At 49.9% G+C, this 26,448-nt stretch overlaps 8 protein-coding genes across 8 annotated transcripts; 4 read left to right on the forward strand and 4 right to left on the reverse strand.

The window, feature by feature from the left end:
• Nucleotides 1-929: 929 nt before the first annotated feature.
• Nucleotides 930-1,454, reverse strand: PpBr36_01729 (uncharacterized protein; the record flags this gene model as incomplete). The annotated part of the gene is made up of 1 exon (XM_029888913.1): nt 930-1,454. One exon carries the CDS (start codon nt 1,452-1,454, stop codon nt 930-932), a length of 525 nt encoding a protein of 174 aa, XP_029750823.1.
• A 3,911-nt stretch (nt 1,455-5,365) lies between these two features.
• Nucleotides 5,366-6,941, forward strand: PpBr36_01730 (uncharacterized protein; the record flags this gene model as incomplete). The annotated part of the gene is made up of 3 exons (XM_029888914.1): nt 5,366-6,265; nt 6,381-6,492; nt 6,589-6,941. The coding sequence occupies 3 exons, from the start codon at nt 5,366-5,368 to the stop codon at nt 6,939-6,941; spliced, it is 1,365 nt and encodes a 454-aa protein (XP_029751955.1).
• Nucleotides 6,942-7,256: 315 nt separating this feature from the next.
• Nucleotides 7,257-11,084, reverse strand: PpBr36_01731 (uncharacterized protein; the record flags this gene model as incomplete). The annotated part of the gene is made up of 5 exons (XM_029888915.1): nt 7,257-7,521; nt 7,598-10,683; nt 10,772-10,892; nt 10,962-11,002; nt 11,058-11,084. The coding sequence occupies 5 exons, from the start codon at nt 11,082-11,084 to the stop codon at nt 7,257-7,259; spliced, it is 3,540 nt and encodes a 1,179-aa protein (XP_029751954.1).
• Nucleotides 11,085-11,749: 665 nt separating this feature from the next.
• On the forward strand, nt 11,750-13,842 carry PpBr36_01732 (uncharacterized protein; the record flags this gene model as incomplete). The annotated part of the gene is made up of 2 exons (XM_029888916.1): nt 11,750-12,102; nt 12,174-13,842. The coding sequence occupies 2 exons, from the start codon at nt 11,750-11,752 to the stop codon at nt 13,840-13,842; spliced, it is 2,022 nt and encodes a 673-aa protein (XP_029751953.1).
• Nucleotides 13,843-14,600: 758 nt separating this feature from the next.
• Nucleotides 14,601-15,330, reverse strand: PpBr36_01733 (uncharacterized protein; the record flags this gene model as incomplete). The annotated part of the gene is made up of 2 exons (XM_029888917.1): nt 14,601-14,895; nt 15,044-15,330. The coding sequence occupies 2 exons, from the start codon at nt 15,328-15,330 to the stop codon at nt 14,601-14,603; spliced, it is 582 nt and encodes a 193-aa protein (XP_029751952.1).
• Nucleotides 15,331-16,989: 1,659 nt separating this feature from the next.
• On the forward strand, nt 16,990-17,205 carry PpBr36_01734 (uncharacterized protein; the record flags this gene model as incomplete). Its single annotated transcript, XM_029888918.1, has 1 exon — nt 16,990-17,205. A coding segment is annotated over one exon (216 nt), but the record flags the coding sequence as incomplete, so codon positions are not given.
• A 1,009-nt stretch (nt 17,206-18,214) lies between these two features.
• On the forward strand, nt 18,215-19,686 carry PpBr36_01735 (uncharacterized protein; the record flags this gene model as incomplete). The annotated part of the gene is made up of 3 exons (XM_029888919.1): nt 18,215-18,364; nt 18,430-18,526; nt 18,647-19,686. The coding sequence occupies 3 exons, from the start codon at nt 18,215-18,217 to the stop codon at nt 19,684-19,686; spliced, it is 1,287 nt and encodes a 428-aa protein (XP_029751958.1).
• Nucleotides 19,687-20,602: 916 nt separating this feature from the next.
• Nucleotides 20,603-21,817, reverse strand: PpBr36_01736 (uncharacterized protein; the record flags this gene model as incomplete). Its single annotated transcript, XM_029888920.1, has 4 exons — nt 20,603-20,784; nt 20,865-21,255; nt 21,337-21,608; nt 21,697-21,817. The coding sequence occupies 4 exons, from the start codon at nt 21,815-21,817 to the stop codon at nt 20,603-20,605; spliced, it is 966 nt and encodes a 321-aa protein (XP_029751957.1).
• Nucleotides 21,818-26,448: the final 4,631 nt, after the last annotated feature.

Below are 26,448 nucleotides of genomic sequence, written 5' to 3' on the forward strand. Positions count from 1 at the left end.
AGGGGGGCGTCATAAAATCAGGCGTGAAAACGGTTAGCAAACGACCCATCCGGTCGGAACTGCATGATAACCATGTGACATCAGACCCGATGGTAACGTCAAGAACCCACAAGAGTTGCAGTGACAGTAAACCAGGTCATTTCAAAGTGAGGAGCGGTGATGTTGCAACGGATTCGACCGCTGGGGATAGACTTGTGTTGCCTAGGTAGTGTGATTCGTGGCCCGCAAGAAGTCATTGCGAGTGTACAATACACCAAGGTTCAACACAAGGGGCGTCGGATAGGGAGCTGAAGTAAATGGAGAAGGCCCCATAAATTCTGGCGGCTACTGTTGCCATCTTTTGGTAGCGATGTAATCCCTGGGCCGACGAGGATCAAGACAAGGCTATCAGGTGCAGGGATTAGCTGTAGATACTACGTGGTAATTAAGTACGAAGTACACGAAGTACGTAGCGTAGTAGCCATTGCACTGCAAGGCCCTGCAAGGGCGGAGAGATAGCAGGGGGAGGGGCGGCTCATAACTGAGCGCGGCGTGGTTTGATCAACGGCCCGCATATCAGTGACCGGCAAGATATGGGACGAAGCCATCCGCATGGTTCAAGCAACAGAAAAGGGCAAAAGACAAAGGGGGAAAATGACAATAAGGCTCTTGGCATGACTGGGAGGGGCTGTAGATCATAACTGGGAACTTGGGAAGTTTTTGACCACTTTTGTAATTATCTTTCACAACGGCTTTTTGTAGAGTTGTGCCCTAGAACAGCAATTCGTTTGCAACGAATATTCTCGGAGAGATTCAGCTAGAAAAAGAAAACAAAAATAAATAAAAAATAAAAAAAAATCACACATTCTGAGACGAGCTTCCTAAATCATGCCAAGGGCTATTGACATTCCAGAAACACTCCTACGGTGAAATAAATGATTGGACTTTTATTAGACAAGGTATAGTTGAGATGGAAAATGGAGACAGTAATAGGAGGAAAAAAAATAGATCCAAAGATTCTCGAAAGCCAACCGAGTAGTACTGTAGTACTTTGAAAGGTGGGGATGTATGCAACTTGCTGAAAAGAGATAGCCACTTACGTATACAGGTAGGCTATTTGGCTTCAATGTCATCCAATGTCTTGTTGGATTTAGCCGGCAGGGCGATCGAGGCCCATTCCATTCCAAGCTTGGGGGGGCAGCGTGCCAAGACAAGCAGGGGAGGTAGAAGTCGGGAGGTCGCACCAAGGACAAGGACAGGCATTGATTGACTAAGAACTGACTGAAGGACCACCAGGCTGGCTGAGTGGCCGAGGTGAGCCGAGGTAACTGGGCAGTCCTGTCGCGACCCAGTCGATGGTGGTCTCCTCCATGGTTTAGTGGCGTTAATTTGAGAATCTGAATGGTCGATATCGCCCGCGGGAGGACCGGGAGGGTGGGCGTCTTTCCTGCCTTCTCCTCCGGCGATGATGCCATCCCATCCAATACAGTCAAAACAGTAATTAATTACGGTACTGCATGAGGGAGTTTTGCAGCAAGCCGAGGAACTAATTACTGTCTGTCCTAAGCGATGCGCTCGTCGCCACTGAGCGGTATACAACTGGTGGTGTCGCGCCGAGAATGGGGATCGAGAGCTGTCCTTACTGTCGGGCGGTGGGGAAGCCGTGTCTGAAAACCCAGAGCCGTGTGTGAGCCAAAGTTGGTTTCCAGCGACCAGGGGACGAGGGAAGGATATCGAGAGAATTTAGTCGTCTGGGGTCCGGACCATTATCACGTGAAGCCCTGTCAATTCAGTGGGATCGCAGTGGATCCCACGCTTGGATATCGGACCAGGTAAGATAGCCGCTGCCTCCATCCATCCAGTACCTGACGAGATGACCAAGGTACGTACCTTAAATTCTGGACAGCAATCAGGGTCCGGATTCCAAAGTCCCGTCTCAGGTCTGTGCGTTACCAACCCGCTCGGTCTTCGGGAAACGGGGAGGCCATAGCTAGAATCGACTGGGTTGATTAAGGTGGGTGTGGGTGGATAGGTTGGAAAGGATGAGCGACATGAGATCTCCGCGACTTCAGACGAATATTATCTGCCATGATATTATGCATTCGGGGAACCGGGAGCCCGCGGTCCCTGGCCGAGATTTGCAGCGTGTGAAATCTTGTAGGGCAGAGTCACGCCGAGACACACAAACACTCACGCATGAACTGGTGTTGGCTGATCACTGTAGTTACCTACCTACCTACCTACCTACCTACCTACCTACCCTACATAGTACATACTACGTACAGTATATGCATTTGCTTCAAACAAACCTTGTCACACCCCCTCAAAACAGCAGGCTCACCCACATTGATGGGAGTCATGTACAGTCGAACGAAACAATGGATAAAAGCCCGGTCATGCATATAAAAAGTTTACCTGTTTGACTTACAACTCAGATATTAATAGTACCTGAAATAACATCAGCGGTGATTCGCAAAATTCCCCGTATTTTGTATTTTGTGCGGAAGAAATCAATACGGCAGCACCAATACTCCATAGGTACCAGCAACTACCGGCAGCATCCGATGGGGTCCGACCTGTACCTGCACCCCTTGCACCAGTACCGCTGCTGGTGTTACCACAATTCCTCGCTCACTTAGGTAAACTACCAATAACCTCCGCTGGCACGAATAAAGCACCACGCATGCGATCCACCTTCTGGGTACTCCACCAACTGATCCATAGTGGAGAGGGCACGCAGGTTTTCCGTCCGTGCCGTTTTCGTAACGCGTATCTCAGGAACCACAACTGACTGGGTTTATTGGGCAAAATGGCAAAGATTGTCTGGCAAAGGTCTTAGCATCTGGCCAGCCTGTTTATCCGTTGTGAGGTGCCGAGATGTCCTGACTGTGGAGAATTGCGTGAGCGAGGGGTGATAGGGAAGAATGAGGAACGAAAGAGAATACTAGACCAACCGAGAGGTAGTCGGTCTAGACTAGAGTAATTACTACGTTATAGAATCACGGGAAAAAGAAAAAAAGAAAAAAAATTCAAATCTCCCATACACGGATTGAGCTTACAGCCCAGGTGGAGTCATCTTTTAACTGCTGACTCTATGCAAGGAGGATTCGCCTAAATTATAGTAACATCGTGCCATTTTTGAGATAAAGTAAGGTATAGGGATGATCGAAGATGGAAATACCTAGATGTAATTAATAAGACACTAGGCAGAATTGATCAACTTTTCAAGCTTGTTGCCTTCACATCCCCAACCCCATATACAGCTCCACGTCGCCCGCTCAGGCGTTTAGCAAAGGGTCATCAAAAGAAGGGCAAAGTTTCGTCGGGTCGGGTCTGGAACGAGACGACCTCGGTGCTATCGACCATACCAAAATAGCCACGCATAAGCTGCTGAAATGTAAGGGGAAAAAAAAAAATAAAAGTACAAGACAGGGTCAAGTTAGACAGCTGGGGAGCCCAGCGCTAAGGACAATAGTTGCGCGCCTGGGATGCCTGCCCACTGTTGGTCACCACTAACTAACCTTGCCTTCCTAGTACTCGGATTCCGCCAATGTCTGTTTTGGTTTCAGGTGAAGAATCGGAGGCTCTCGAAGTGGTAAGACCTAAGGAGTGTTGATTTCCTTCCGGCGAGGCGAATCAAAGGGCAGGCGGGCAGGAATTCGAAAGAAAGAAGTAGAGAATGTGTGTGTTAGTTGATATAGATAGGTAAACGAGGGCTTGACAGCCTGGATCCCTCCCAGAGAAAATTCTCTCTCTCTCTCTCTTTTTTTTTTTTTTTTTTTTTTTTTTTTTTTTTTGACCCCTGGATTTAACACCACCACCACCTAACTATTCATTCATTGTTACACAAGGTAGCTACCTATCCTTCAGGTACCATGTACTGTGGACGGAGTATGTACAAAGTAGGTAAGCGTTTTACACAAACTAGCACAACTATCCCAGTCAGTTGGGTCTGTGAAGCCCAAATTGACAATTGGTGCTGGGTATAATACTTGCAGATATAGGCCAGGTCTTCCCGCAATATTGTTGCTCATCGCATTCGTCTTCCAATGATTTACCCGGCGGTTGATATTGAAACGTTCTGCGATTCATTGCTGGTATATCATGTCCACAAGAGCCCCATTCCATCGGTGTTACTCCTTTAGTATTCATTGCTTTACCAGGCGATATGGGACGAACTCACATGAACTCAACCTCTCGTCGATCAAAGCCCCCAACTCGCATGACGAGGCCCACATGAGCTAGTTTTTCACTACATACTTCGTAACGACTACCGTATTGCATCCGCGGAGTAGGTTCCCGCTACCCCATTGTTGGGATTGGTTACACACTCTCTGCCTACGTGGTTAGTAAATCACAGCTCCGTCGTTGCAGCCAACCTCAAAGCTGTTTTGTTTGTAAGCTCGCATTACTTGTGATGGTAGTATTTAGTCTAGTCTTGCGGAGGCGCGGTTAGTTAAGGTCTTGCCAGACCTACTGTACGCTGGCGGAAATATTTTTCATTTGCTCCTTCAGCCGACTGCCCTGGAATAATTTCTCTTGTGTGTGTCGCATCATCAGTCCTGTAGTCTAGATCCTAAAGTCTCAACTGTAAAGGTGCGACCATGACTCTCTTTTGTGCGGATCCAGATCTTTCATGCAAAGCCGAGGATTTTCTAAGTCAACGATGGGTGGGCTGATGTAATCAGTCTAGTCTGACCCACATGGCGCCAATTCAAAACCTTAATTGGCTGCTTCGTGGGTGTCCCTTTTACCGAAAAAAGAAAGGGGCAAGGAGCCCCAGATGAAACTGGCCAGAGCACAATGGCACCAGAGAGAAGCCCACCATAGGTAGCTGCTATCCCGGTTGTTTGCCCATAGCTGGTGCGAAAAAGTTAACCTTAGGTTTGTGATGCCGGGGAAGCTTTTCTCTCGCCCCTTGACACCCTCCGAACCCGCATCCGAAAAGGTGAGGTCAGTCTCGTCCTGTTCGAGTTGCCCATCACAATTTTGAAGGAGTCGTCACCGCCCCCCTGATCCTGAGATATTTCAAGAACGAACGAACCAACGGCGTAAGCTACGATTTGGGTAAGCAAGAGGGAGATGAGCCGGGATCTGAACTCAAGGACGCCAGCTGTCATTTTGAAGATCAGGATCACAGCATTGAATGCCCAGAACCAGGACCAAGACGATCACACGCCGCCGGAAAATTGAAACCGAATGAATTTTTGTTATCTTTTTTTTATCACCCAAACGACTCCAATTGCAGCAGAGGAAAATAAAAAATAAAAATAAAGAATAAAACAAACCCAATAAAAAAAATAAAATAAAACATAACCCCCTATTTTATTTTATTTTCAGTCACAACGAATCGGCATCGCCCAGCCGCACCCACCCAAAACCCGCCATGGAAGACATCCTACTCGCCCTCAGCAATGGCGACTGGCACAAGGATCCCGGGACGATCTCGATCCTGGTCTTGACAGTCCTGGCATTCCTGGTGCCAATGATCTACGTGTACCCCCCTTTCCCCCCACGGGAGAGCGACGCCCTCGCAGAGACGCACTCCAAGGTCGGCCTCGAGCCGTCTGCGGCCAAGCCGGGTCTCAGGGCCGCCCAGGCCCTGCCGTCCGATGTCCTGTCTGCCGGTCCGCCGCGGGTGCAGAGTCTTTGGATCTACCCCGTCAAGTCGTGCGCCGGCATAGAGCTCGATCACAGCACGGTCCTGCCCTCGGGCCTCGAGTTTGACAGGCTCTTCACCTTTGCCCAGCTCAAGAGCCCCTTCCCCGTCCGCTTGGATGCGGACGCGGACGAGAAGAGCCGTCACGGCTGGGAGTTCATCACCCAGCGCCAGTTCCCCGCCCTCGCTAATGTTCACGTCGAGCTGTGGCGGCCGGACCGGGTCAAATGCGAGCGCCGCGGCGAAAAGATCCGCGAGTCCTACCTCATTCTCCGCTTTCCCTGGATGGAGGAGGGCTTCCGCGGCACCATGGCTTGGGTTGCTGCAAAGACCCTTCGTGGCATAGACGCCCGTCCTGAAAAGGAGATCATGCTTCCCGTCGAGTTCCCGTCCGAAGCGGATATCAAAAGCAAGGATTACAAGTATGAGAGCGTCAGGATCTGGAAGGAAACAGTTACGGCCCTCAACATGTCCTCAGAGCTGTCCGATGAGCTCCAGAGGTATCTGGGAGTCAGCAACAAGCTGGCCCTGTTCAGGATAGATCCTGATAAGCTCCGTGAGGTTTACCGTGGTGCCCCGAGCAGCGAGGTTGCGGGATACCAGCCAGTGACGGGTTTCCAAGACGCTGTATGTTGACACATGCACTCAGCCTCCTTCTTGTTTTTTTTTTTTTTTTTTTTTTTTTTTTTTTTTAAGCGTGAATTTGTTTTGAAGGACCGCACTAACTCGAGGGCATGACCAGTTTCCCCTGCACCTACTGAATCTGAGTAGTGTGCGGGATCTCAACGACAAAATTGCGCAGGATGAGAACCTGAAGACTTTGGACGCACGGAGGTTCCGAGCCAACATCATTCGTAAGTAGCCCATCGCGGAACAACGGCTTTTTTTTTTTTTCGGTGACTCGTTTTCATACTCACGTTCTTCTGTTTCTGATTCTTTTTCGTTTTCAGTCATCGGGATGCCGCCATATGAAGAGGAGAAGTGGAAATCCATCCAGCTCGTTTCGGACGGCAAGTCCGCGGAAGAGAAGGCCGAATTCCACGTGTCTTGCCGCACAGTCAGGTGCAAGATGCCTAACGTAGACCCAGACAACGGCATCAAGCACGCGAAAGAGCCCGACCACGCCTTGAGGAAGTACAGGAATGTAGACGAAGGGGCACCGCTTAATGGGTGCCTTGGAATGCAATTGACACCCATGTTTGAGAAGACAGGCAGCCGGGTGTTGGAGTTGGAAAGCATTATAAAGATCGGAATGGAGGTGAAAGTGAAGAGCCTTGGATCTCACAAGTACATCAAGCAATAGACCAGATCTACAGAACACATGGAAACCCATCCTAGACCATCCGAACCTCAAAATAATGGGAGCGAATCCCTTGAACAATCAAGTGATATAACAGACAGTCCAGTACACGATCCAGAGCAAATAAACAAAACCGAGCCCCTAGCCTTGCTAGAAACACAACAAAAATAAAGTGTCGTCCCGTCATATTTAGGTATTCATCCGTATCCCAGCCCGTGCAGTTTGCCGAAAATTCCGCCAACGCCGTCCCATCACACCAAGCCAGCACACATGTACGCTTCGTCTAAAAAGAAACAGCCAAGCCAGTATCCCCTCAGCTCATCTCATATCAGCAGGGGTAAGTGCCTGAACCATACTGGTACCTTCACTGAACCTGGTTCTGAAGATACGGTTTGCGTTCTGGAACATGCCGTCCTTGAGACTGACGACAATAAACTGCGAGCCCTTGAAGCGCGTCTTGATGAGGCGACCAATATTCTGCGTGTGTGAAAGGTCCAGAGCTGCGTCGACCTCGTCCAGAATATACATGGGAGCAGGCTTGAACTGCAGCAACGCCATGATGAGTGATAAAGCAATGAGAGACCTAAAAGACGAGAGGAGCCAAGTTAGTCAAGGACGGCTCTAGAAATCAGAGCGAAGAACAAGGAAGCTAAACATACCTTTGGCCACCACTGAGCTCTGTGAGGCTTTGCTTCCACACCTTGCCGAGCGATACCTTGACTTCGAGACCGTCGCTGATCGTCTTACCCTCGGGGGGATCCAGCTTGGCAAAGCTGCCCGGCAGAAGCTCCGCAAAGATCTGTCCAAAGTCGGCATTTACCTTCTCCCACGTCTCCTGAAGCTGCTTCTTCTTGTAGTCATCCAGGCTGATGATTGTCTCCTCGATTTTCCGCTTGTCTCGGATCACCGTTTTCATCATGTGTTTGAGCGAAAGCTCCTTCTTCTCAACACTATCGATCATGTTCATGACCTTGGGGTTGATCTTCTTCTTCATGCCTTGGAACCGCTCCGTCAAGTTCTTTAGTGTCGCCTTGGCCTCGCCGATGTTTTGACCCTTGAAGTCGTAAGGAGTGCCAGATCGCCCGAACCTTTCCTTCTCGTCCACGATCCAGTCGTGCTCTTTCTCCATGCTGGCGGCCATCTGCCCTGCAGCTTGCTGTTCCTTGTGAAACTTGTCGACCTGGTGACCCAGCTGCTGCATCTCGAGGCCTTCCTCTGCAATCCTGCTGTTCTTCGATCTCTTGGCCTCCTCAAGGGCGTGCAGTTCGTCGTCATAGATGCTCAGTTTAGCACGCTCCTCGTCCAGCTTCGCTTGAGCTGCATCGTGCGTCTCTTTCAGGGCGGCTTGTTGATTATTCAGATCGGCAATTTCTTCCTTTTGGGCCCTGATCGCCATATCAATGTCCTGCAACTGTTCTCTGGCGGCAGCCAGGTCTCCCCCGGCCTGTTCAGAATCAAGCTGTGCCCCTTGCAGCTCCTTCTGTAGGGTCTTGACTGAGGCTGCGTTGGCACTTAGCGATGACTGCAGTTGCTTCAAGGACGCTTGCAGCTCAACAAGCTTGGCGTCTTTGTTGTTGTCAAAGTCTTTCATGTCTTTCTCGATTCGCTTCACATCGGCATTGGCCTCGGCCTGCCTCTTCTTCGCGTCCGAAGCGCCTTCTTTCAGCTGGACGATCTGCTCCTTCATATTCTCAACCTCCTGGATGATGCTCGATGATGAGTTACCTCCAATTTGCTCCTCGGTAAGCTTGATCTCGTGGGTCTTGAGGTCCAGCTCCTGCTTCAAACTACGAGCCTGGTCCAGCTTGGACTTCTCACGGGATATCATGGCCTGGAGCTCACTGAGCGCAGTTTCAGCTTCCTTGATGTTCTTGTTGATCTCATTGAGCTTCTGAAGCGTTACCAATACGCCGCTGGAGTTTGGTGCGCTTCCGCCCGAGAGTGTTCCAGATGGGTCGTAAGCATCGCCATCCAAGGTGATACTGCGCATGCGTACGTTGGGATCAAAGGTGACTCTCTTGGCCGTCTCTGCATCAGCGCAGATCAACGTGTTACCGAACACGTACTCCATCGCAGCCGAAACTTCTTCATCGTAGCCGACAAGCGACAAGGCCAAGTCGACCTTGCCAGGAGCTATCTTTTGCGCCGTTGCAATGGAAGCGGCGGATGCCTTAAAGGCGGCGATCTTGTTGAGTGGGATGATGGTCACCCGCTTGCGAAGTTTGCCGTTCTGAAGTAGTTGCGTGCCGGTGACTGAATTGTCAACAACAACATTGTAAAGCCTCCCACCCGCACATATCTCCAAGGCAGTTCCAGCCCGTGTTTGGTTCTTGTCCAGAGTGAAGAGCTGTGCGACCAAACCCTTGACCTTGGAGCGGTCAAAATTGGCGACTGGGTCTGAGTAGTTGAAGTCAATATTTGCCACTTTCCTCTTGAGAGCATCGCTCTCTTGGCGAAGTCCGCGAATAGATTGCTGCAGGCTAGATTCCTTCTTGTACATTTCCTCTTCGGCGCCGGGGCTGAACCCAAGCTTTCCCAGTTCTTTTTCGAGTCTCTGTGCTTGTGATTTCAAGCCGTCAAGGTCACGAAGCAGCCCTGCGTTCTGCGTCTTGGCCTTCTTTGCGCGCGGCTCCTCTTCCTTGATACGCTTCTCAAGATGAGTGATTTTGATCTTGGCCTGCTCTTGCTCAGTCATGGCGGTTGTCGCTCGATTGCGGGCATCTTGAAGCTGTCCCTGGTAGCCATTTTCCTGTCCCTCCTTGGATGCGACGCCCGTTTGCAGGGTTTGCAGCAGCTCCTCCTTGGCTTCTGCATCTCGCCTCTGCTTCTCCAGCTCCTCGTTGGCATGGTCGTACTTGGCCTTGGCCTTCTCATAGGCCTTGGTCTTCTCCTCAAGGGCAGCCTCGAGTTCCGTGACACTCTTCTCGCCAGCGGCCCTCCGCTCCTCCTCCTCGGCCATGCTTGATTTCTTTAAATCAACGACGGTGGCGAGGCGGACAAGTTCATTGGAATGTCGCTTGGCTTCTTCTTCAAGGGCATGGGCTTTGGCGCCTTTTCGAAGCTCCTTATCACGTTGTGCCTTGACTCTCGTGACGTCCTCCTCCAGGTGTGCAATTTCACTCTTCAACTTGAGCGCAGAGTCTTCGAGATCCTTGCGCCGTTGCTTCTTGGCCTCGAGATCCGCTGCTGATTGCTGCAGCTTCTCCAAACACCTCACATAATCATGCGCAACAACTACCCTTGTTAACCGCTCCAGGTCGTTCTGGGTTTGCTGAAAATCCAAAAATGCTCTTTTTTCCGTCCGCAGCTTCTCCAGTTTGGGTTCAATCTCTTCACTAAGCAGTGCCTTGATTTCCTGCAGCTTCATCTCCTTCTTGGCCATGGTTTTCAGGGCCTTGTCTCTGCGATCCTCGAACATTCTCGTACCTGCTGCCTCTTCTATCATGGCAAGAATTTCGACCGCCTTCATGTTCAGAACCTTTGTGATCCTGCCCTGCATAATGAGGAAGTTCGGGTTGTTGATGTTGAGCTGGACCGACTGAAACAGATTTTGGACAGTCTGCTGCTGAGCGCGGTGACCGTTGATCAAGTATTTCGAAGTGCCTCCGAGCACAACTTGCCTGGTAACGCTGATGGTGGCATACTCCTCGAAGCCGATGGGAGACTTCTTCTTGTCGCGGTTATCGAAGACTATCGTTACGCTCGCCTTGGTGACACCGGCTTGACCTCTTTTGTAGATGAGATCCTACATCGTAGTGACGGCCATTCAGTCAGCAAAACGAGAGAGAAGGGGACAAACATTTGAGACTAGACGAGCCGGCGCCCAAACTGACCTGCTGGTTCTGCGCCCGCACAGTGGACATATTGGTGATACCCAAGACGAAACATATTGCGTCGAGAATGTTGGACTTGCCACTTCCATTGAGGCCGGTGATCGAATTGAAACTCTCGTCCCTGTAAAGTTCAAGGTCAGACTTGCGCAGGCTCCTTTGCATAGAGGAGGGGTGATGTTTATCTATTTACCATCCTGAAATCACCGTCCTCACAGCGTAGGATTTGAAACCCTTTCGCAAATAGTTAGCACATGTGCGGACAAACATCCATGGGTTATTGACTCACGTCTATTATGATTTCTGTGACCCTCATTTTGGCGATGTTTTGCGGCGATGGTTCCGGGCCTTCAGACGTTTGATGACAACAGTCAAAACAGCCCACACAAGCGACACAAGTAAACAAAATCCCAGGCGCGCGTTGCGGGGGGCACATACCCACCCAGACGCGTTCCAACCACTCATGTCCCTGCCAGGCAAAGTGGTAGTTGGCAGCAAATTCAGGGATGCTAATTCCCTTTGTGTGGGGCCAAAAGGGTCCGATAAGCCATTGATAACGCCAAACCATCCTATTCCCTGTCAGTCCCGCCTATCAAAATCCCTGTAGCAAATGGAAAAGAATTTGATCACAATTTGCTGCCCATAGGTAGGTAGAGAGGTAGAAAAAAAAAACTTTCTACAGCGCCACCGCGACAACATTTTCTCAAACGCTTCCTCTCCTTGTTTTCCTCGCAGAGAAGGTGCCAACTTGGTGATTTTTTTTTTCTTCTCATCTGGCCAACTCATCATACATTGAGTGATTGGTCGCGTTCATTTCTACATCATTCAAGATTTCTCTCCTGCCTCTTTGTAATATCACCACTCTTGTGCCAGTTTTTTTTTTTTTTTTGTTTTCATCTCTTTCGTCCGTTCGACGACTGAGCATTTTGGTCCTTGATCGCTTTTTGCCGCACTGATCATCTCCCTCAACATCTGCCCATAATGTTCAGATCCTCAGTTTCAAGACAGGCACGTCTTGTGAGGATACCATCATCACTTTCAGTCCCTCTAGCGGCAGCGTCCAAGCAATGCCGTCCGACTCTAGCAGCTGGGCTATGGCGTCCTGCTAGGCCGTCACTGCTCCTTCAGACCTCTCGTCTATTCACAAGCGGAGCTGAAGCGCAGCAAGAGCGCAGTGTGCAGCATGAGTCGGCCACCATCACAAAGTTCTCAGACCTGACAAAGGCAAACATCGACGAGAGCATAACAAAGGCTATTACAGTTGACATGGGCTACGAGAACATGACGGATGTTCAGTCAATGACACTGGCTCCTGCGTTGAAGGGTAAAGACTTGTAAGTATAATTCCAGCTTGGACTACACGTATAACTCGGAGACCGTGGCTGACTCTACCCGCGCATTTTAGGGTTGCTCAAGCAAAAACTGGAACAGGCAAAACTCTTGCCTTTTTGATTCCCGTTCTCCAGAAGATTCTCGACGCCGATCCTTCGTTGAAAAAAGCCCAGGGGGGACGGTCCCGACACTTTTCACGTAGCCAGAGCGTCAAGGCCATCGTCATCTCACCTACCCGCGAACTTGCTGAGCAAATTGGCAAAGAAGCCACTAAACTTTGCAAGCACAACGGTATCAAGGTTCAGATTGCGGTGGGAGGCACTGGCAAGCGGGAGTCCCTTCGCAAGATACATATGGAAGGGTGCCATCTGCTGGTTGGAACTCCTGGCCGCCTGAACGATCTTCTAAATGATCCGTCATCTGGAATAGATGCAAACAATCTCCAAGCCTTGGTTCTTGACGAAGCAGACCGTATGCTTGATGTTGGTTTCGAGAATGAGTTGAGGTCAATCGTCGACATGCTTCCAGATCGTCAAGAGGTTCCACGTCAGACTCTTCTCTTTTCTGCCACCCTTCCTAGAGATGTTGTGGGCCTGGCTCGGTGGTATGTCGACAAGAAAAACTTCGAATTCGTTCAGACAGTGAACGCAGATGAGGTCCAGACTCACGAAAGGGTGCCTCAGTTCATCGTGCCAACTTCATCATTTGAAAACCTCATTCCTGCTGCACTCGAGCTTATCTTGAAAGAGACCAGGGCTGCAGAGAATGACCCTTCCAAGCCACCTTTCAAGGCTATCCTTTTCATGCCGTTCACCAACATGGTTGCAATGGCTGGGGAGCTGTTCCGAGAACTCGCCGAGCGGATTCCCGACCTTCCAGAAATCTACCACATTCACGCTCAGTTGACCCAGCGTCAAAGGACAAATGCAGCAGATTACTTCCGGAGGGCCAAATCTGCGCTCCTGATCAGCACTGATGTGACTGCGCGTGGCATGGACTTCCCCAACGTGACACACGTCATCCAGGTCGGCCTGCCACCAGACCAAGAACAATATATCCACCGTCTGGGCAGGACAGGCCGTGCGGGCAAGGACGGACAGGGTTGGCTATTCGTGCCTCACTATGAATTGCGTGACGCTCGGTATACACTGGGCGATCTCCCGATCCAGCGCTCCTCTGACATCAAGGTTGCCGAGTTCGCTGTGCCGCCTCGTAGCCTGGAGGAGGCACCTGAGCCGTACCGAGAGGTTGCACTCGCTTCCAGAGCCCTGCCCAAGGGTCTTCTTGCCGAGTCATACTATGTGCAGTTTACAAAAACAAACAAGCGCAACATTAGAACCGTTTACGCTGAACTAAACAGTATGACGAAGAACGTGTGGGGCTGGGACGCGCCTCCCCCATTCTCGCCAGACAAGGCTGCCAAATTAGGCATCTACAACTTCTCTGATGTAAACATCGGTACTCCCATGCGCTATGAGATCGACCAACGTTTAGGCAGCCGTGGTGGGTTCGGTAGTGACCGTGGCGACCGTGGCGACCGTCGTGGTGATCGTGGTGGTTTCGGAGGCGGTCGCGGCGGCCGGGGTTTTGGCGGTGACCGTGGTGGTTTTGGGGGCGGTCGCGGCGGCCGTGACTTTGGTGGTGATCGGGGCGGCCGTGACTTCGGTGGTGATCGGGGCGGCCGTGGATTCAGCGATCGTCGTGACTTCACAGACAAAGGTCCTCGTCGTGCGAACTTTTGATCAGGTGGGTATCCAATCTAGGAGATCGGGGAAGCACCGATATGTAAATATGAGCTTCTCATTGTACTATGAAATGTATAGATAGACTTGTACTATAAAAGCTATGTAAGTTTCGGGTGGGGGAAAAACGAAAAGGGCGCTAGCTAATCGGGGCAGATGACGCGGTCTTCTCGGTCATTATGTGCACCGATTTCATGTCGAGACTTGCATGATTTTTTATCTGTTTTCTTCTCTGACTGGATTCGGGCGGCACGCCAAATTTTCCAGAGGGGAGGTTGGCTTCAGCAAGTGAGACCACAGTCTCTCGGACATCGCAACTATATCTTGATCTTGTGTTTTATTTTGTACAATCTTGCACATATACACTTTTGGTAATAGCTTTGTCAAAAATAGTCGGGCAGACTATCAATGTTGTGATTCTTTCCTTTGATGACAAGAGATAAACAATCAGCTTTTCGAATAGACTGGATTCTCCATGGCCTTCACGGGCAACCGAGTATTCGAGCTTTTGCCCAAGCAAATTTGCTATCTATGACTTTTATTGATTTTATCGTTGAAGGACCAAAAAAAAAAAAAAAAAAAAAGAATAGATTCCAAAGGCTGAAGTAGTGAAAAGTGCAGACATAAGTTCTCTGCAAAGAATGGGTATAAAAGAAGCGCCTTTGCTATGCAATAAATAAATAAACAAAAAAGTACCAACCCAAGAAGAAAGAACCCCAAACCCCGCGCCAAAATACAAGCAAGTAACATCACTATGTTCAAATCATAGCTACGCCACCGACGACGGCAACCACGCCCGCAAGAACGGCGTTCTGGGTCATCTTTGGGAGACCGCCGGTGCTGGTCTTTGAGGGGGCGGCAGTGGCGGAGGCGACCTTGTCCGCACCGGCGGTAATGGTGGCCGTGACGGGAAACATGGCCGGGTCGGTGACGGTCCGAACGTCTGTGGAGGTGTGGGTTGCCGTGGAAGAACCTTCGGTCACCTTTGCGACCACAGAGCCCGAGCATGTCATGGTCTTGGACGCGCTGAAGGAGCAAGTCGCATGATATGTCCTGAAAAAAAAAAAAAAAAAAAAAAAAAAAAAGCGGGAGGTTTCGTGTTAGCGCGTTTGAGATGCTTTTTTCTTTTCTCTTCAGGGGAAGGTCAACCGCAGCAGCAGCAGCAGCAGCCGCCGTAGGCCTTATTCTATTTTGAACTTACCTGGCTACATTGGAGTCGGTGCTTTCAAGAGAGTAGCCCCATATCGAGGGACCCTGGGTTACGCGGATGCCATTGGTAAACTGACAGGGCGGTGCACTGATGGTTGCGGTGGCAACTGGAGCGCCGCACTTGATATCGATCTCAGTCAGGGTCTTGTCGGCCTTGACGATTGAGCCGCTCCATGTCCTGTTCATGTTGAGTTGCGGCATTGAGACCACCAGGGTGGTCGTTGACTGGGCAAGAACAGAGCCCACGAGGGGCAGCATATAGGAAATGTGGCCATGCATTTTATTCTGCGTTGGTAGGTTTATGAGGACGGTTATGTCGAGAATGGCAATGTTGGTTGGTAGAGCAACTTGAAGCTGGTTGTTTGCGCAGCCGTCACTTTGCACCGGGAAAGGCTTTGAACGAGGTAAAAAGGCAAAAGGCAAAGGGCAAAGGGCAAGAGGATAGACCTGACCAAAATTATGTTGTTGACGTTTGGATCTTCACGAGCGGACCATAGCTAGTACTTAACCCAGCAACCAGGGCTATGTTCAAGTTTTGCTGTAAAGATCTGACATCTCATTGGCTCATCATGTACGATCCTGATTACCATCTTGGGTGCAAGAGTACAACATACAGCCTCCCTATACGGCAAAATCGGCCGGGAAATTTGGTGAGTGTATAGGGGTAGGATCTTACAAGCTTACTGCGCTATAGTCAGCCAAAGGGCTGTAGAATCGAGGCTGTGCTGCCCGTGGCAGGGAACTGCACCAAATCAGCAGGCAACGGTAACTTAGACGGTCAACTTCTATACCAAAACGTCATGACATGTCTAGATTGACTTGGTCGTCAAAATTGCAATGCCGAGGATGCACAATAATTTAAAGGCTTCGTGCGACGTTCCCCCAAAAGAAAGTCCGTCGCGGCAAAGTAAAATAACACTCAGTGCGAGTGTGACTATCTCTCAACGTGGTAACTACAGTAGCAGAAACGGCGGGGTCAAGATTTGTCCTTTGCAACATGATGAACTGAACAAGCAACTGTCCGTTTGTTGAATTTTAGCTCGAATATACCTGTCTATGTTGTTGTTTTTGAGAAAGAAAAAAAAAAATCACGTTGCCTTTGAATTGTTTGGTTGTCAGTAATATCTAGACCGTGTCTGATTGATCGATCCAGTTGGGATGAAAATTTGAAAGTGGTGCTGAATCCAGACTAACGGTCAAAGATTGGGAAACCAAACCGAACCAAACCCTCCGTTGGGCCGGTAAGGTATTCCCTGGAGCTTGGCTGACCTTACTGTACCTTGCAGGCTGCAACGTGGCGCAGTCGCCAGAAATTGACTAGATGACATTCGATTGACAGGAGCCCAAGATTCCATTCCTATTAATGGGACCAAATCCAATAACGAATGCATTGATCAGTGCAATTGCGCCTTCCCGTATACAGTACAGGGCCCCACTCCCCCAAGCCACCTCATCTTTGTGCAGCACCTGTACTGCCAAGCCTGAACTCCCGCACATATTCATTTACTCATCTGGATCCCCCACGTCCATCAGAATCTGTATGATGTAGCGATGTATGGCGGTGGCGCATAAGGAACTTAACAATACTCTATCAATTCCGTTGCAAATTGATTAAATTCAGTATTGCAGTGTATTCAGTCGCTTACTTGAGTGGGCACCATATCCTACGATCCTTTTAGTGTCTTGATTCCCGAAGACCTGTGGGGGTTTGAAGCTTCTTTCTACAGTGCAAGCGCGCGTGGTGCTCGGCAGATCTCATTCAACCACCGTCAGTATCCAGTAAAGCAGTCACTCTCCTGGAATTGGTGGATGCGGACGCACAGGCTTCTATTCGTTCTGTGGTCTCAGGTGGACGACGACCAATCCGACATTACCTCATCGAGCAGTGTCCGACTAAGTACTTGGAGGCGCCGCGGCGGCGTCTGCAAGCAAAATTAGACGACACTCTGTTTCAAGTTTCAAGCGCAGGTGCGGGGCCGAGATTCCTTAACTGGTAAAGCGCCCCCCAGGAAAGACAAGGGATTTTCACCAAGCAGCCAAAGATCGCGGTGCGTGGAGATCAATCGTCCATCACCAATCAAGACTGCAACCGCACAAGCCCGCCACCCGCCGTGCTCTTTGTTTATTAGGCCGTTCTCGACTTACTGCTACTAGCCCCCGAGCGAATCATCTTAATTCTTTTACCTCCAAGTTAAATTTACTCGCAGGTGGGAAACCCCTGGATGATCTGCAATACGCCAGGGGAAAACAAGCTCGGCTTGTCTGTGCACACGAGAGCTGCCTCCCTGATTATGGTCAGTGTTGATGGTTTACGGTTTGCTCTGCATACTCGCAATCAATTCAATCAATTTATTCGAGATGATCACCTTGGTCCATGACTTATTAACAAATGGTTAGAGCGGTTAGTTAATTGATCACTGTGGTCTTTGTTATTTTGGGTTACATGGGCGAGACAAGATGTTGCTCGGTCAGGCGGTCGGGCCAAAGAAGAAAAAAGGGAAGAGAAAAAAAAAAAAAAGCATTACCCGCACCCCCTTTACAAAAAATCCCCGCGGTTCATGGATTGGGCGGATCAAGGCTCCATTTTCCCATGGCACCGCCGCCATTTAAAGATAGTAAAGGCGCCCCCCTTGCCCGGATCCCGCGAAAGGCCTTCCATGATGGCCACCGGTTCATCCGTCCTTTTCTTATTGTCACTTACCCTACATTCTCTTCACTTGCACCATCATAAGGTACACAGCTCATTCGTTGTTACGTTGTACTCTGTCTTTCGCGGTGTCCCTCTTTTGACCGGCAATCACTCACTTTCCATTCGTTTGTCATTCGACTATACTTGCGCAGCCGCAAGCGGAGCAGAGCTCATTTGTTCCTTGGTTCACCCCCCGGTTTGATATCCTATTTTTATTCATCTTCGTAACCTTTGCATTCGAAACGTCTGCAAGCATCGTCAGCCCACATCTTCAACGCCAAAAACGACAGCCATCGACGGATCAGCAAACAGATCATACCAAAATTTGCTCTACTCCAAGACTCAGGTTGAGGCCATTCCCTGCCTCGCGTTGGCATCTGATTTGTTTTGATCATCAGAACGACTTTTATCTCTTCTTTAAATACTTGGCTTGCCCAGCTCGAAGCGACGGGTCGCTTCTTTTCTTCTCTCGAAATGGTCCAATTCATGAAGTCGGTTCGTGTAGCAGCCATGGCAGTCAGCGCGGTGCCAAAGGATTTGAAAATCTCCGAGTCTGCTTCGGTTCAGGCTGTTGTCAAGACCATCGCGGCGGACACCATGTCATATTACAAGGGCTCGTCAACGGTAAGTATGGCGTGTACCCCATAGAGTTGGATAGAATTACGGGGCTAATACAAGACTTTCTCTAGGCATATGTTGACCTTGCTTCTCCTTATTGGTGGTGGCAATCCGGTGCCTTGTTTGGTGCCATGAGCGATTATAGCCACTACACAGGGGACAAGAGCTGTAAGTCTTCTTCTTTCTCATCTCCATACCTAAGCAAATCCTGCATCGATACATCCAAAAACCCGACAGTCCAACCGTTTTTTGTCCGGTAACCCTACCTATACTGATCCGCTTGGCCAGATGACCAAACCATCGCAACGGCCCTACTTGCGCAAACCGGACCGAAATATGACTTCATGAGCCCTGCACACGAGGGACAGATGGGCAATGACGATCTTGGATTCTGGGGCTTTGCTGTCATGTCGGCAGCTGAGCGCAACCTCCCACAACCAGAATCAAACGTTCCATCGTGGCTGAAGATGAGCGAAAACATCCATGCGTCACTGGCGAGCAGGTGGGATACGTCTACTTGTGGAGGTGGTCTTCTGTGGCAGATATTTGCCAGTAACCCGAACGGCCTCAACTACAAGAACAGCGTCAGCAACGGAGCTTTCTTCCAACTGTCTGCCCGCCTGGCTCGCGCCACCGGCAACCAGACTTACATGGACTGGGCAAACAAGATCTTTGACTGGTCGACGGGCGTCGGCTTTATAGATGAGAACTTCCACGTCTTCGACGGCGCCGACAAGCGGGAAGACTGCAAAAAGGTCAACCCGGTGTCCTTCACCTACACCAACGGCATCTACATGTACGGCGCCGCCATGCTGGCCAACATTACAAGCGACACCAAATGGAGTGATCGCACCCGCAAGTTTGTCGAAGCCAGCAAGGCCTACTTTGGCCCGACCGCGAACGCCTCCAACATCCTGTATGAACCGGCCTGCGAGACCGGCGGCACCTGCAACGTCGACATGAAGTCGCACAAGGGTCAACTGGCACGCTTCATGTGGGCCTCGACCTTGATGCAGCCCGCCATCCGCCCCGCCGTCGAGTCGCTCCTCCTCCCGTCGGCCCAGGCCGCCGCCTCGACGTGCACGGGCGGCGCCACCGGCTCCCAGTGCAGCCACAGGTGGTGGACCGGCGCCTTTGACAACGATACGGGCCTGGGCCAGGAGATGTGCGCCCTAGAGACGATCCAGGGCGTTCTGGCTGGCGCGGCTGCCCCGCCCCTCCGCGGCAACGACATTAAGGACATCCGAGTCCCCAAACAGACGAGCTCGTCTTCTGCGCCCAAGAGGCTTACGAGAGATGAACGCCGCCTGGCGGCTCGCCGTGCTTGAAACATGCGCGCGGGGGTTTCATAGCGGATATTTCTAGTGGTTGACATTGGGGGCGTTTTGCTTGCTTTGGGGGGGCGGACGGCATGGATCGACTGCCATGACCGTTTCTTTCTATATATTCATCATTGCATTCCATTCTCAAATACCCCACAGCTTGATGTGCCGTGGGCTACTCTTTAGGGTACTGGGTTATACTTTCTTTTTTTCTTTTTTTTTTCTTGGATACGCAATACTGGATATTCATTGATGGAGTCGCTTCGCTATTAAAGAAATAAACCAAATCATAGCAAACAAATGGAAAGAGACTCAGAGACATTTGATTTCCATCAGTTAGACAACTTGGAACTGGATCATCATCACGATGCTACTCTTAACCTCTTGCTGATCCGGGAACTTGTGATGCTTAATTGTTACGAGACATGCACACGCACATGCACCGATGCTAAGACTGGACCTTGAGACACAATATATTCCAGCCTCCACACCTGTGCCAGGTTGCCATTCATGCCAAAAGAAGGATGGTTGTCAATGAGCATGCATCGTCATAAAATACCCGGATGATAAAACCTGCAATGCCAATCAGGTTACCAACATAGGAAAAAAAAAGGAAAGGAAAAAAAAAAAAAACGCCAATCTATTTGCACAATACCATACAATCAAGAGACCCTGAAAAGGGATAAAACTTTGGTTCCTCAAAGTCAAAATAGTTCAACCCAAACCTGCTTGTATAATCTAAGAATCAGTAAGGGGAGCAATCCCGCCCAGAGGTCATTATCTTCGCAAACAAAAAAAAAAAGGTCCACGACACCCGAAACGAGAAGAAAATCTATCAGAAATGTTGCAAGAAATCTTGAACCAAGGGATGTGTACGGCAGGCTCTGAAAGAGAGCTTTTTTGCTGAGCGCCGCCAGCCACGTCACTTGCCAGTACCATCAGCTACCAAAGGTGGGGTCGCAGCCACGCCAGCAAGTGATCGGCTAGCATTCGCAGAGTCCTCCTCAGCTGCCGAGGTGGAATGGGTGAGGTGGGAGTGCTGAAATGGTTCATGGGGTACGGCAGCGGCACCAGGGCTGCTGCCCAGCTCGCTGAGTTGTCGCTCTATAAGCATAGAAATTCAGATTAGAAATGATCTTGCGCATTACACCGAAAAGCGCGGCGCAGACGAAGTGAGTTCATACCGAGATCACGAATTCGATGACGCAGCATCTGATTCTCTCTGGTGAGCATCTGAGTCTCAGCCTGATAGAACGCACTCTCGTCACGTCCACCCAGGGCCATGTGTTCACTGTCGCCACTGATGGAAGTGGAGCGGAGCCTGGGAGAAGCACTATAGCTTGGGGTTCTCTGCGAAATGTCCCCACGCGTGAAATCAAAGGAACCCCGGTGCTGAGCCTGTACAGGTGAGCGCGGGAGCATGCTTGAGGCTTGTGTGGCCGACGGCAGCGAGGAGGACGGCGGTCCAGATTGGACGGCGACATCATCGCCGGTGGCCACATGGGGCAGATGTCCCTGAGCCTGTGCTTGTTGGAGCTGAATTTGCTGGTCGCGTATAACTTGTAGAAGTCGGTTCTATTTCCACAGGTCTTAGCGTTAACCAAGTTTCCGCAAACGCAAACACAAAGAAGCAAGCTTTTGCAGACATGCACATACCACATGAGCCTCGGTCTCGGCCTCAAACTCCTGATGTATCTCGCCCAAGCTTGGCTGTCGACCGTGACGGTTCAACGGATCCCGGCCAATCATGATTGGCGATCGTGGAGACGGAGGCATATGGAGGCTGGATCCATTCTGATCCGCCACCATCTCACCAGGCGCTGGGAGGCTGGGGTCGTTCAGTTGCAGGTTCATGAGTATGGACGAGCGTCGACGCCGACCATGTGGCGAATGAAGGCTGTTCCTCGAAAGGGAACCATTTAATGATCCTGGCCAAAATTGATGCGTGATGACGAGTCAGTTCAGACGAACCTTGCTTAATTGCATCCTCGGGGCGAGCCGCGGCGAACGTATTACCTCTAGAGTTCTCCTGCTGGAGCCCAGCATTCATTGTGGCAGCTGCCTGGAGGCTATTGCCCGGACGAGAAGATGGAGAGGGCGTGTTGCGCTCTTCCGCCGAACCGTTGTTGGTCGCCATGTCGGCTTTCTCAGGTTGTGTACTCAGGGGCGCAGCTAGGTAGCCAGGGTAAATAAGGTACCTAAGTAGGCAACTCTGCAGGTAGGGTGAGACGAGGAGCTGAAATGATCGCAGAATTTTTGCTTGGCGGGTTGAGTTGTGTGCAGTCTCGTAATGTGGGCAGTCAACTTGATCAACCTTCACATCTTCTGTTTGGATGATTTCGATGGGTTTAAAGTCCTGATCTGACGAGGTTAAAGATGGTTGATGAGGTAGCTCACGACTTCAAACTATGTGTACCTATCTGGCTAAGGTAGGTAGTTAAGGTTAGGTAGCTATTGCCTGTCTGAGTTGCAGCGGTTACGTAGGTGTATGCTGCGGGGTCCAGGAGCTATCCATGAATGCAATGGTTATGGTATGTGGTAACGTGAGGCCCCCACCTGACAGCGGGGCTCCGTCCAGACCCAGATCCATTTCGTGGGCTGACAGCAGTTTCCCTCGGATCCACATCCTGGCTGATGAGTTTCTATCATGCCGTCGATATGCTTGAAATGGCATGATGGGCAGAGGTTGCAGTCCAGCTGACCCGAAGCAAGCTGAAAAAGAATCGTCGCCTTCGAAAACATTCATCTGGCCCGAGACGCGTCATGGGACAATGTGATAATTTGCTGGGCTGAAAACGGACAAAGAGGGAATTGCGATATCATACACCACTCCAGGGTTATCTATATGGATGGAGTCAAACATAATTTTTTAACTAGTCACTAACGCCGGCGGCCTTAAACTTTTCTGGAGAAACAGTAAGCTTGAATACGCGACGGAAGCAAAGTGAAACACCAACGCATAAGTAAGGCAATCCAGTTCTTTGGCGAGACAACATAGTATGTGTGGACAGTCGGAGCCATCGATGATCTAAACCAAATGCAGTGGCTTCGTTGGGTAGAAAAGAGAATAATACCAAGACAAAGGACAATATGACACTTCAGGCTTCAAGAAACATTGGAACCCCAATTGGGCTCGACTCTGCCCAGCTACATTGTCTACCCTGCACCGCCTCGGTAGCAACTACATTACTGGTGATTTACTTTGGACAAACCACATCCGAACTCTCGAAGCTCAAATTCATTCTAGGTAGCTTTTCAAGGGTCATATGCCATTTTGGACATGTGCTTCTAGTCCGAACACTAGAGATATGTTTAATGCCTAGTTTAGCAGCTCGTGTGCCAGTCACCTTAGCTTTGTTATGCATATCGTCAAACGGCCATTGTCTCTGTTCCCTTGAGCTAAATTATCTAGAACAGCAGCCCAAGACATGACTGCTTTTTGCCGGGAAAGGTGAGCCAACGGTGTCCAAGGGGCTTGTTCGTGCTGACATAGACTCTAGAAATAGAAGCTGTGCATTTCCTTGGTCATCGCCGGCGAATGATGGGTTTAGTTTGTCTTCCGAAGCTACTGCAGGAACCTGTGCTACAGCACTAAAAACATCCCTACAGTAGGTAAACAAGCTAGCCCGAGCGTTTATATAGTACTATAGGAACCTGATTTGCAGGGTTTCGGTAAGCATGTACTGGTCCAGATGAAAAGACCGTTTACTACAGTAGGTAAATTTTGAGGAGTGATTGTTGCATTAAAGCGCCTAAAAGCATTTAATACCTATTACCTACATATCTTCAAACATTATGTGTCAGGGCGTCAAACCCACATTCGTCCCCCTTGTTGCACTACTGTGGGGTATCCCAATACGTTGGGCCAGCCTTGACTAGGTCCTCCTAACCGAGGCGAGGACGGCCCTGCAAGATGACCATCAAGTTTCCATAGAAAATTCCGCTTGTTCAAATATTGACAGCTCTCATCGCAGTACGTTCCATCCATGGGACGGAAGGGAGTGGAATGAATAAATAGTATCTAATAATAAGGTATTGGATTGGGAACTTGCCGCCCTATTGGGCTAAGAGAAAATAATACAAACCATCCATTTGAACCGACCTTAGGCTCTTCTGCATATTGTAAGAACCACCGGGCAAGTCGCTCGGAAGACCTCGTAAAACGCCCGATTCAAAAAGCAAGAACTAGCCTCATCCAAGGTGTGGATGAGAGCCTTAACTGCCCATCTAGACACCGTCCGTCCATGGTACTTTTATGTACTGTATTTTACCATGGCGCCTTGCCTGCCACTTGCTCCAGTCGAAATCCGGACATGACATCGTGCTCAGGCCATGGTCTTGACCGCTTGTAAATCACAAGCAGAGAACCGAAAAACAACAGACAACAACAGATAGCATGGCGATGTCCGTGCCCATAAGTCGTATCTGTTGAAGACTTGTCTATCGCTTCGTCATGTACCTATCTACTTTGACGTTTGGAGGTTGGAAAACGTGTCGGGCCAAGTCATTTTAGGGTCCGTCTGCCACTAACTGTGCGATGGAATGGTACGATGCCAACGACCTTTCACCCTTTCGCCAGTAAAATCAGGCAAAAAAAAAGTCTTCCCTTTCATAGCTACATCGTTTGATATTCGCCGACGGATTACATGAAAATTTTCCCTTGTTGAGTGGGCGCGTCCAACCGATTTATTGAACAAACCAAGTAACCACCAGGGATCATGGGTGTTGCCGTTTTGTTGGTTGGTACTTCAGACTTCATAACTCATCATAAGTACCCTATAACACCTTTTATAAGCTACAACGCAATAGTATGGATAGCACAATTAATACATACAATTAATTCTAACCACGTCACCTCATCGGTATGGTGACTTGATTTGATGCGCGTTTACATTGTGGTGCTCAAGCGGCGGGTAGCTACCCGGTCTTGTCAGGGTGCCCAGGATGATAAATGCGGGCTGTTGGTTGGTGGCGAAGTTTCCCGGTGGGTGGTGTGTTTTTTTTTTTTTTTTTTTTTTTTTTTTTTTTTTTTCTCAACAGTCAGTTGAACCCGCTTAATCGCTTATTCACTTTGGCTTCTCCCCGCAAGGCTGGGATACCCCAGCTACTGCTGGGGCTTGCCATGGTTCGATGGAGCTTGACGCGGCCCCTGCTAGTTTGCCCACTGGGCACTTAACGACGTTGGTCCTGTCATTCATTCAAAGTCGCTTCACCTGAATAAATTGTACAAGGTAGATAGATATGCAGGTAATTAATGGTTCTGCATGCGGCCTCAGCTATATGTAGTAAGCAACACCCCTCATCTCTTGTCACCATGGCAGCCGAGGTGAAATTCATCCAATGGGCCAACAAGATGAAATAAAAGTAAAGAAACATTAATAGATCCCGGTAACAATAGGAACCAAGTGACACTAGATGAAAATCGTGGTACAAGATCTTCATACAGCAAGGTGCCTAGTTAGTTTTGCGCAAGGTGAGCTTTATCTGGGCGCGTAAAACCTAGCATCCCCCGGGGTCGCAACCTCATAGCATGGGAAATGGACATGTGCTCGGGATGAGTTGGCTGCACCGACCCTTGTCATCACACCAGCGGCCACTGGTAATGGAGCTCATCATGATATAACATGCAGGATGGATTAGCATAGGGATTTGGGCTTGTCTGCTTCGTACTGGTCACCCAGCGGATTCTACTGGTTGGAAACCACCAGAGAGAAGGGAGGGAAAAAAAAAAAAAAAAAAAAAAAAGCGATCCTTCATCCCATGCTCTCTCAGTGCCCACCGGCAAGGGGAAAAGCAAGTTTCTTGCTATCCTCGCCCTTGACGTGAACAGCTGGTAGCCGCCCTCTCTTTCAGTTGTGCGACATGGACTCGTGGGGTCCTTTTTTTCCGGGACACCCTGGTCCGGGCGGCCCGCTTACGTCTGCTTTGGGCCTGTAGCTTGGTGGGGCCCAATCGTGCAGTTTCCCGAATCGAGGTTGAGTGGAGTCAATGGAGTGAAGGACAGAGCGGGAGAAGTCTGGTCGAACTTGACTTGGAACTTTTTTCTTCTCTCTTTGCGAGAAGCTAAGGGGGTGTCCCCTCGACTGTGCGGCTATGCAACGCACCAAAACAACAAGGGCAGCAAGGGAGGGAAGGTCCTACCGCTGTTTCTTGTCGCTGCTAGTCCCCATCCCGTGCCGTCAATATTTTTTTTTCTTTGATATGGTTGTATGTACAGCACGGTAGTTACTCTCAAGGTAAGCCAGGTAAATAATATGTATGGCACTTACCGGTAGTTTGTTTTGAGTGAGTGTACAACAACACAAGATGCGCGCCCGGGCGGATACAATAGACTAAATATCAAACCGCATGCAGCTCGGCTTGCTTTTTATTAGGTTGCTTACGACTTCTGGCTTTTCCTCTTTTGATCCCTTGATGCTTGTTTATTCCGGAGCCAGCTGGGTATATTACCCGACGCCCCCTTTGCCGGATCCCCCACGCGCCATGCCACTGTTGCCCTGCTTTTCCTTCACCTTCCTGTTCCTCCCTGTCTGAATCTAGTCGTCACCAGCGAGCCGTGCCTGGGTTTGAATGGTATTCCCCGGGCTATTCATCAAACGAAACAGGGGCTTCACACCAAGATCCTATCTGCCGACCTTGAGGCTCCGTTGTTTCTGTTGTGCAGACATTCGAAACACGTCTAACACGCACCCTGCATCCCAATTCCTTTCAATTCATAAAAGCCGACCGAGGGCAACAAAAGAAAAACAGCAAACGAAACGAAGCGAG

This window comes from Pyricularia pennisetigena, chromosome 2 (genome assembly GCF_004337985.1).
Source record: "Pyricularia pennisetigena strain Br36 chromosome 2, whole genome shotgun sequence".
NCBI lineage: Eukaryota > Fungi > Ascomycota > Sordariomycetes > Magnaporthales > Pyriculariaceae > Pyricularia > Pyricularia pennisetigena.